The following is an 11,745-nucleotide window of genomic DNA, read 5'->3' as shown; positions in this document are numbered from 1 at the left end:
ACACACACACACACACGAAAACACACACACACACACACGAAAACACACACACACACACACACACACGAAAACACACACACACACACACACACGAAAACACACACACACACACACACACACACACACACACACACACACACGAAAACACAAACACACACACGAAAACACAAACACACACACGAAAACACAAACACACACACGAAAACACAAACACACACACGAAAACACAAACACACACACGAAAACACAAACACACACACGAAAACACAAACACACACACGAAAACACAAACACACACACGAAAACACAAACACACACACGAAAACACAAACACACACACGAAAACACAAACACACACACGAAAACACAAACACACACACGAAAACACAAACACACACACGAAAACACAAACACACACACGAAAACACAAACACACACACGAAAACACAAACACACACACGAAAACACAAACACACACACGAAAACACAAACACACACACGAAAACACAAACACACACACGAAAACACAAACACACACACGAAAACACAAACACACACACGAAAACACAAACACACACACGAAAACACAAACACACACACGAAAACACAAACACACACACGAAAACACAAACACACACACGAAAACACAAACACACACACGAAAACACAAACACACACACGAAAACACAAACACACACACGAAAACACAAACACACACACGAAAACACAAACACACACACGAAAACACAAACACACACACGAAAACACAAACACACACACGAAAACACAAACACACACACGAAAACACAAACACACACACGAAAACACAAACACACACACGAAAACACAAACACACACACGAAAACACAAACACACACACGAAAACACAAACACACACACGAAAACACAAACACACACACGAAAACACAAACACACACACGAAAACACAAACACACACACGAAAACACAAACACACACACGAAAACACACACACACACACGAAAACACACACACACACACGAACACACACACACACACACACACGAAAACACACACACACACACACACACACGAAAACACACACACACACGAAAACACACGAAAACACACACACACACACACACACGAAAACACACACACACACACACACACACGAAAACACACACACACACACACACACACGAAAACACACACACACACACACACACACACGAAAACACACACACAGGTACAGGGTGTTTCAAAAATGACCGGTATATTTGAAACGGCAATAAAAACTAAACAAGCAGCGATAGAAATACACCGTTTGTTGCAATATGCTTGGGACAACAGTACATTTTCAGGCGGACAAACTTTCGAAATTACAGTAGTTACAATTTTCAACAACAGATGGCGCTGCAAGTGATGTGAAAGATATAGAAGACAACGCAGTCTGTGGGTGCGCCATTCTGTACATCGTCGGTCTGCTGTAAGCGTGTGCTGTTCACAACGTGCAAGTGTGCTGTAGACAACATGGTTTATTCCTAAGAACAGAGGATTTTTCTGGTGTTGGAATTCCACCGCCTAGAACACAGTGTTGTTGCAAGAAGACGAGGTTTTCAACGGAGGTTTAATGTAACCAAAGGACCGAAAAGCAATACAATAAAGGATCTGTTTGAAAAATTTCAACGGACTGGGAACGTGACGGATGAACGTGCTGGAAAGGTAGGGCGACCGCGTACGGCAACCACAGAGGGCAACGCGCAGCTAGTGCAGCAGGTGATCCAACAGCGGCCTCGGGTTGCCGTTCGCCGTGTTGCAGCAGCGGTCCAAATGACGCCAACGTCCACGTATCATCTCATGCGCCAGAGTTTACACCTCTATCCATACAAAATTCAAACGCGGCAACCCCTGAGCGCCGCTACCATTGCTGCACGAGAGACATTCGCTAACGATATAGTGCACAGGATTGATGACGGCGATATGCATGTGGGCAGCATTTGGTTTACTGACGAAGCTTATTTTTACCTGGACGGCTTCGTCAATAAACAGAACTGGCGCATATGGGGAACCGAAAAGCCCCATGTTGCAGTCCCATCGTCCCTGCATCCTCAAAAAGTACTGGTCTGGGCCGCCATTTCTTCCAAAGGAATCATTGGCCCATTTTTCAGATCCGAAACGATTACTGCATCACACTATCTGGACATTCTTCGTGAATTTGTGGCGGTACAAACTGCCTTAGACGACACTGCAAACACCTCATGGTTTATGCAAGATGGTGCCCGGCCACATCGCACGGCCGACGTCTTTAATTTCCTGAATGAATATTTCGATGATCGTGTGATTGCTTTGGGCTATCCGAAACATACAGGAGGCGGCGTGGATTGGCCTCCCTATTCGCCAGACATGAACCCCTGTGACTTCTTTTTGTGGGGACGCTTGAAAGACCAGGTGTACCGCCAGAATCCAGAAACAATTGAACAGCTGAAGCAGTACATCTCATCTGCATGTGAAGCCATTCCGCCAGACACGTTGTCAAAGGTTTCGGGTAATTTCATTCAGAGACTACGCCATATTATTGCTACGCATGGTGGATATGTGGAAAATATCCTACTACAGAGTTTCCCAGACCGCAGCGCCATCTGTTGTTGAAAATTGTAACTACTGTAATTTCGAAAGTGTCTGCCTGAAAATGTACTGTTGTCTCAAGCATATTGCAACAAACGGTGTATTTCTATCGCTGCTCGTTTAGTTTTTATTGCCGTTTCAAATATACCGGTCATTTTTGAAACACCCTGTATGTGAGCCATATTGGTACAAAGCTCTACAACATACTGCCAGTCAGCATCAGATAGTTAGAAGATGAAAACAGATTTAAAGAATTTCTACTTTAACAATGTTTTCACTCAGTAAATGACTATTTAGGCCAATAACTAATTCTGATAATGTTTATATTGAGGCAAAACTGAAAACAGTCTTTCATCCCCTAAAGTTTGGTGTTTTAAGAAATCTGATGGACAGCTGTTTGAAATAAAATCTTTACTGTATTATTTTAGTGAATATAAGGGCTTCCTGTTCAGGGAAGACAAAAAGCCTTAGGGCAAACAGACTACGCAGTTACAATACTATTAGTATACATGTATAAAAATTTGTATTACTGTGTCTTGAATGACAAAGTATTATTCTTTGTACATTTTTTTGTACAATTTTGTATGTATTATTCTTTTTACTACTGAATGTAAAATTTTGTATGTTTCTTTTGCACAAACTGTTTACCATAAATTTACATGTACTTTCCAACAACATCCATAGGCCTACAATATTTATTATCTACGGATGGATAAATAAAAATAAAATAATAGTATGTGGGAAAAATGAACAGCCAAATCTTTTCATGCGAGCTCCGATTTCTCCTTATGTAAGTGAGAGTCAAAATATTAGAGTAGAGAGGAGATGACAGATCTTGTGAAAAGAATTAGCTACAATGCAAAATAACTTCGTTTCAATAGCTGCTACAGCAGCTCATGTATCGTATACGTGACTCTGCCCTATTTCGTGATAATACAAAATGAGAAGGAGCTGCCTTTCTCTGAACTTTTTCAATCTCCCCTCCTCCTCCGTTGGTAATCTTATCTGGTAATGATCCATACTTTGCAGCAATACTCCAGCAGATGGCTTGCAAACATAGTGCAGGCTGCTAGCTTCTATAGTAGATTTGTTGAGTCTTCTACATATTCGTCAATAATACGCAGTCTGTGGTTCGCCTCCTCACAACATTTTCTATGTTATGGTTCCAATGTTGTGTTACATCATGATGGTGTGGAGTTTAGTTGATGAGTGTGTTGTGTTTGTAGATGTCATCTTGCTGCGTTTGGTGGTGTCCTCTGGTGGTATGTGTATGGTCCACGTGTTGTGTGTTGTATTGGGTTCATTTGGGTGTCAGTGCCTGAAATGTGCATTTATCGGTAGTGACTCTTATAAAAGAATGGAAATTAGTTTCAGCGAGTTATGAATTAAGTTTCCGCCGTGTTTATGTTATTGTGGTGTCGTTTGATGTTATCAGTTTGCTGTTTGTCATGCCGTAAGTCACCTAATTCAATTTGTGGCTTCTTTTGCTAGGTATGGATATGACTTCTAAATTTAACAATGCGCGTCTGCGGGCAGAAATGGGGGACGACATGTTGTCCATCATTAAGTTTCTGCAACTTTTTGGGCTTGTGGCAGAGATAGTGAAATGCGTCCGGGTGTGGGGGCGTCCGGGTGTGGGGGCGTCCGGGTGTGGGGGCGTCCGGGTGTGGGGGCGTCCGGGTGTGGGGGCGTCCGGGTGTGGGGGCGTCCGGGTGTGGGGGCGTCCGGGTGTGGGGGCGTCCGGGTGTGGGGGCGTCCGGGTGTGGGGGCGTCCGGGTGTGGGGGCGTCCGGGTGTGGGGGCGTCCGGGTGTGGGGGCGTCCGGGTGTGGGGGCGTCCGGGTGTGGGGGCGTCCGGGTGTGGGGGCGTCCGGGTGTGGGGGCGTCCGGGTGTGGGGGCGTCCGGGTGTGGGGGCGTCCGGGTGTGGGGGCGTCCGGGTGTGGGGGCGTCCGGGTGTGGGGGCGTCCGGGTGTGGGGGCGTCCGGGTGTGGGGGCGTCCGGGTGTGGGGGCGTCCGGGTGTGGGGGCGTCCGGGTGTGGGGGCGTCCGGGTGTGGGGGCGTCCGGGTGTGGGGGCGTCCGGGTGTGGGGGCGTCCGGGTGTGGGGGCGTCCGGGTGTGGGGGCGTCCGGGTGTGGGGGCGTCCGGGTGTGGGGGCGTCCGGGTGTGGGGGCGTCCGGGTGTGGGGGCGTCCGGGTGTGGGGGCGTCCGGGTGTGGGGGCGTCCGGGTGTGGGGGCGTCCGGGTGTGGGGGCGTGTGCGCTGGTGCCTGCCCTAGTGAGTAGCGCCGGACATTTTTATGTTAAGTTGTCTTTTTTTGGGTCTATTGTTCACGTGTTATGATGTTTGGTGGGATTTTTGTGTGTTATTGGGTCAGTGTTATTTACTGCATGTGTTGGTGGCTGATGTTTTGGTATTGGCACTTGTGATTGATTTACATATCTTAGGGGAAGTACTCTATTTCAATTTTTTTTGTATCGTCAGTTGTATTTGAGCTATATAGGTCACGGGAAGTGAACGGTTCTAATTTGTCATCATAGCTACCTGTGTTTTGGTATCGTGAGCTGCTGTTGACCTATATGGATCAAGGGAAGTGTCCAATTAAAATTTTTGTTGTTTGTGTGTTGGCTTTGTGGTATCGACAGTTGCGGTGTGATTATAATTTTTAGAATAATTGGTTTCTATTTTGTGGTATCAACAATTGCAGTTGAGCTATGTAGGTGAAGGGAAGTGACCGATTCCTGTCAATATTGTTAGTGCAGCAGAATTTGGAAATTTTGTGGTGTTTTTATGTCGTTGTCTGGAATCATGGTGTGTGTGTGTGTGTGTGTGTGTGTGTGTGTGTGTTTATAATTAGTTTGTCCTCACCCAAAAAGCCCCAATTTCCCACACTGGTCCTGTTAGTTTAATTATATTTTTGGAGGGAGATGTGTCTGTTGGTTTTAAATGTATTTTCGTGTTTGTTGTCAGGTTTACGCGCCATATTGGAGACATTGAGAATGGTCATTTCTGCCATATTGGTGATGTCATGGGTCACAGACTGGTGGAATTGGACACTTCTGTAGTCCCATTTAGTTTAATCAACAACTTTTAAATTTGTACAATTTATCATGTAACCAATGTTTAACAAATCCTTTTTAATACCAGTGGCTCACGTCACACCATTTCATTATTTAGGGTCAACTGCCACTTTTCGCACCATACAGATATCTTGTCTAAATCATTTTATAATTCATACTGATCTTCTGACGACTATTAGATGGTAAATGACAGCATCATCTGCAAACAAATGTAAGACTGCTGTTCACATTGTCTCCCAAATCATTTATGTGGATTGCAAACACCAGATAGCTTATACCACTTTCTTGTGGAACACCACATATCACTTCTCTTTCATTCTATAACTTTTGATCATTTACTACAAACTGTGTCATTTCTGACAGGAAATCATGAGGCTGTTAGCACATCTGAGACAATACTCGATAGGCCTGTAGTGTGATTAACTTCCGCTTGTGAGGAACAGTGTCAAAACTCTTCTTGAAAGCTAGAAATGTGATATACCCTAATAGTACTCATTATTTCGTGTGAGTTAAGGGCCAGTTGCGTTTTATAACAATATTTTCTGAATCTTGTGCTGTGTGTCAAAGATTTTTTCCTTCTGATTTAGTTCACAATTTTTGAACGCAGTATATGTTCCAGACTCTTACTGCAAATTGATGTCAGTGGTATGGGTCTATAATTCAATGGATTGGTTTTATTTCCTTTTGAGGGTTTACCACTTCTATAATGCAGTGAGGGTATTAAATTTGTGTTGCCAACGGTGTGCTTTGCATATCAACAGAACCTCTTTGGATTTTCTGCTGGGACTGGATTTCATCGTAGAAACTATTTAAATCATATCTCAAAGAAGCCCACACTAAATTTCAAGCTTCTGTAAAACATTCCTAATCTTTAAGAATTGTCATATTCTTTTTTGTTGCTTGCCCAGCAGTGTCCTGAACTGAATCGCGTACCACAGGGCATGTTTACAGACTCTTATTAAATTTTTTTAGTATGAATATCTCAACTGTTCTCAATACTATTTGTTTGAATTGGAGCCGCATCTGGTCTACACTTACACACTTTGGAAGGAGTGCAGGCTGTCTCTTAGGGATCCATCAGTTGAATTTTTATTTTATTTTTTATTTTTACATAGAAATACCTTTTGTTTACTTTTGGTGGGTCTGGATGTTATTGGCATTCAATCTCACTTCACTGACCTTGTGGTCCATCATGATGTGTTCTATTCACTCAGGATTGTTGCCAATAGGTTTAATATGTTAGCACAACAATTTACACTTCATGTGGGCTCCTGAACTAATCGCTCAACATATTTTTTGGACAATGCATTTAGTGCAATTTCAAATAATGTTTTATGTCTACCACTGACTTTAAACACGTATTTTCACCAACATATCGAGGGTAGATTAAAGTCACCATCAACTACAATTGTATTACTATTCAAGAGGAAACTGAAATTTTCCTTTAACCTTTCAGCAACTGTATCATATGATTCAGTATTGAAGCTTACAATGTCTGTATTTATACAGTGTCTGTATCTTCAGATTACAATGTCCTTCACAGAGGCATGACAATAAAATATTTGTCTTTCCCAGTGTGGGAATTGTGAAACGTGCAGGCATAAGGGTTGTGGGCTCCATGATGTCAGTCCTGGAGGCACACTGGCAGAGTTGCAGTGGTTAAGGCAACAGCTTATAAGTGGGAAATGCAGGTTCAAATTCTCATCCAGCCCAAATTTTCAGGTGTTACAAACAGCTGAAGTCAATCAAGATTTGTGAAATGCGAAACCAATTTGTAATACATCAACTGAGTCTAAGGTCAGTAAAAAGAACCAACTATTAATTTCTTCCAGTTGTCAAGTGTAGCCTCTACTAACTTGCAGCAACTATATACTTCAATTTAACTACATGATAAACTACTACTAACAGCAACAAACATGCCACCACTAACTAAATTTAATTTCTCCTCTCTGAACACCAATAGGTCCTTGGTAAAAACTTCGACTGAACTTATCTCCAACTTTAGTCAGCTTTCAGTGCCTACAACAATTTCCGCTTCAGTGCTTCCAACAAGTACTTGAAACTCTGGCTCTTTTTCCAGCACAGCTACAACACTTTACAACTATAATACCATTGTTTCCTATGTCTACCTCTGTCCTGTGTTTGACCTGCACCCTTTGAGACTGAATCCATTTTTACACTTCCCCAATTCTATAACTTAAAAAAATCATCCAGTCCAATCCACACATCACCCACAATTGATGTAGCTGCTTAGTGTGTGTAATGGACCCATGATCTACTAAGCATAACCCAACACCCCTAAACTCTATGACAAAAGTTAAGGAATCTGCAGCCTACACATCTGCAGAACCATCTGAGACTCTGATTCAGACCCTCCACTTGACTGTATACCAAAGGTCCATCATCAGTCCCGCCAATAATACTACAGATGCTGAAGTCCACCTTCATCTTGCAAGCAAGAATGACTATCTTTACCACTTCTGATAGTCACCATAAATCTTTCGATCCAAAGTGACACACATCTTTAGTACCAAAATGAGCCACCACCTGCAGTTGGCTGCACCCCATACTCTTCATGACCTCTAGAAGGACCTGTTCCAGATCTGGGATTGCTCTCCTTGATAAGCACACTGAGTGCACACTGGACTTTTTGCCCTTTTTTGGCAGCCATATGCCCAAGGAGCTCCATCATGTGCTGAACACTGGAGCTCCCCTACCAATAATCCTACCCTCTGTGAATGCCTGGACCTTGCAGGTTGAGACACTTCTAAAGTGCAACTGCATCTGGCTCAACATTTTTTGGCCACAGACACTGGATAAACAGATAAGCCCTTTGATTAGTCCCCCAGAATGTCTTTCACAGCCTGCCACACCTGGAAATGACCTGCCACTCTACCACGGGTGAGGGGTAAACCTCACTGCTGAAAGTAACTGGGCCAACCATACTAGGAGACCAACCATAAGACATGTGGGATGTCCCTTGTAGCCCCAAATGTGGCCACTGACAGTGATGCCCACCGGTAGCAGCTTCAAGTTACATTACAAGCCATCACTGCATGGAGCTGCAAGCAACAGGGCACCAAGTCGGCTTGCATCCGAACACAGCATTGAACACTGCATTCACAGTCTGTATCTATACTACAGACGGTGTAAACCTACACTACACAAACATGCAAGAAATTCAAAAATTTAACTACAAAAGCTTACAGCAAAAACAAAATAAGTAAGTTGCTTCTAATTAGAAGTTCTTAATACAATAAACATATGAATGGTGTACTCGACTGCTACGCAACTTACATAAAGCTTCATGAGAGTTCTACCTGTGTGAAGTGGCCTGTTACATGTTTATGTCTAATTGTGAGTCAAGATGAAAATTCTTGACCAAAAACAAACAACCCCCAGTACCAGATGCAATATGTTGTCTTGGGTTCAGCTCTGAATCATCACTGACAAAGCTCCTAAGGTTAAATATAGATAGCCTCATGACTGTCACTTAAATTGAGCCTAAGAAGGAATACTATCAACCACCCACCATTCTTTGCTAGCTTTCACAGGACTGATGTGTTGCATTTCTGCACACATACATTCAGCCATATGAATGTGTTAACGCTGTTTACTTTACATTTAGCAATGTTGTTTTCTCCTTATTCCAATTACTGCCACTTCAAAGCTATTTTAATAGCTCTATACCACTTATAGACAACTGCTTGAAAGCATGATAGAGGTCACAAAGCCTCAGCAATATGAAAGTCATTAAAGTAAATCCCCATAGAGATATTTGACCATACCTGGAGTAATTGTGCTCTGATGTGGGCGCCGTAATGGTTTGGACCAGTCTACATGGCCACGACCTCTGCCTCTGCCGCAACCATTTCCTTCCGAGTCTGGAGTATTATTCTGAAAGATAGTAGAAAGCATTGACATAGTCTTCCATTCTGCAGATAATCAAATGTCTATTCAAAAATGTATTATTGTAAATGCATGCATGATACTTTCTTTATAAGGCCCAAGTAAAAAAGCCCTCAATCCAAAGATTTATATGAATAACACAGTGCTATCCTTGGCATTGGTTTCACAGGAAGAGAATACAAGCTTTTGAAATGTGGTGCAACAGAAGCCAACTGAAGATAAGATAAGTAGATCCAACAACAAACGAGGTGGTTTTGAATGAAATTGGGGAGAAAATAAATATATGCCACAAATTGACTAGAATACGTAATTAACTGATAGGGCACATGCATGGATATATGTTGCAAAACTTACGCATAGATGAGGCTTGCACAGAATAGGCTAAAATTTTAGTGTGCAAAGCTGCATCAAACCAGTCTTCCGACTGAAGATCACAACACCAACAAGCCAGGTCATTGTGTGAAGCATAACTGCTAAAACTGCATCAAATTTTACACTTAATATTCTGCTTTAGTACGCACACACACACACACACACACACACACACACACACACACACACACAAACTTGTCACTTCTTGGGTTGGTTGCCGAGAGCGAAGAACCACAAAAAATCTGTTGACTACAGGCTCATATCAACCTTCTCTGGTCAGTGCCAATCTTAGCTAGCAAACAGTACTGTTCGCTATAGCAGTGCCATAGCCATCACAGTATGTGGACTTTACTCAGCTGTTTTTGTCATCTTTTCATTTTGAAATGATAGATGATGCTGTTCCTGGTCAAAAATAGTGAAGTGGCAATGACTCCAGCTTTAATAAAATATAGGCCTACTGCCTATCCTTGTGAGAAGATTGTGTGGCTTGTTACCTTCAATCCGTTCCTCTCTCCGTTCCAACAATTTTCTTGGTCAAGCATCAACACACAATATTACTGCACAAATACAATGGTTAATTAGAAAATAAACCTGTGTAACAACTTTCCAAGACTAAGTGACACTGCCATCATTACATGGGCAAAAAATCAAGTTATTTTTCCATGAGTATTTCATGTAATATTTAAGGAGTCATCATACCATCTAGTTGATCAATTGAAAATTTCATTTTTATATTAGCAGTTTTTAAGCTATCAAATGTCATAGCATGTATGTGTGTGTGTCTGTCTATGTCTAAATTTTCATTGCCCAGAAACGAATAAATTTCCCTATAGCTACATTTTATTTGTCTTGTTACTTAATAAGTACCTCAAGTGTTGACTGTAGTATAGAAAAATTTACTTTTATGAGTTGGCTCAGACTTCCATATTGTTTGTAAATAAGCATTAGAAGTGTTTGACTTGCTGTAGGAAGTTGGTTGGTATAATGATTAAAGGCACCAAACTTCAAGGTCATCAATCCCTCCTACCTGGAGCAGGCAAATCAACAAACTACACACCAAAGAAGGGCCTAGTGTGCAAAACTCAAGGGAAGATAGCCCCAAGGTCTACCAAACGTCAACAAAGCCTAGACAAAGGAACAAGGAAGAAGAAATGGGGGAAAGGATGAAAAGCAGGCAAAGGTGTCCTGTCCAGTGAACAGCTGGGGGTACATACCTCCCATCACTTATCAGAGGCATCCCAATCAATAATACCCACAAAAGACCAGTGACACATACTGAGAGAGAGAAGCACAGGAGACATAGGAAGAATACCAAGAAGAGAGAATAAGAGCAAAAGAGTGGGTAGGGTGGGGGCTGGAGGGGGAGGGGGCGGGGACCACCAAGCCCAGACAGGCACTGCCCATTTGGGGCAAAGGAGGCAACAGAGTATTCTGCCAACCCCTCAATAGGCCTACTAGGGTGACATTCCCTCCCTCAAAGGGTGGGAAAAGCCCCCTCCACAAAATGTAAAACCACATCAGCCGCTGAGGCATCGTCCGCTAACACCAGGAGTAGTGAATCAGGAAGATTAAGAGACCATTGCAGGGTGGCTAGGTTAGAACAGTCCAGCTGAATGCACACAGATGTCAAATGGGTGCCACAACGACAGTGGGGTGGATCCTCCTGATGGAGGAGATTACCCTGAGTCATCCAAGTATGGCCAATGCAGATCAGGCAATGGACAATGGAGTCCTTGCAAGAGACCCCCATATCAAGAGGCCACTTGGTGGCAAATTTGGTCA

The 11,745-nt window shown here is 42.9% G+C and overlaps 1 protein-coding gene across 1 annotated transcript in view; it reads right to left on the bottom strand.

The window, feature by feature from the left end:
- The window catches only part of LOC124723080 (polyadenylate-binding protein-interacting protein 1), a 133,137-nt gene that overhangs the window by 98,148 nt on the left and 23,244 nt on the right, over window positions 1-11,745 (bottom strand). The window contains exon 2 of the mRNA XM_047248257.1: window positions 9,471-9,579. Within this exon, the coding sequence (XP_047104213.1) occupies window positions 9,471-9,579 (109 nt within the window). The remainder of the gene's footprint in view (window positions 1-9,470; window positions 9,580-11,745) is intronic.

The sequence above is a fragment of the Schistocerca piceifrons genome, chromosome X (assembly GCF_021461385.2).
Source record: "Schistocerca piceifrons isolate TAMUIC-IGC-003096 chromosome X, iqSchPice1.1, whole genome shotgun sequence".
Taxonomy (NCBI): domain Eukaryota; kingdom Metazoa; phylum Arthropoda; class Insecta; order Orthoptera; family Acrididae; genus Schistocerca; species Schistocerca piceifrons.
The sequence above is the reverse complement of the archived record's forward strand: the minus strand, read 5'-3'. Positions and strand labels throughout refer to the sequence as shown.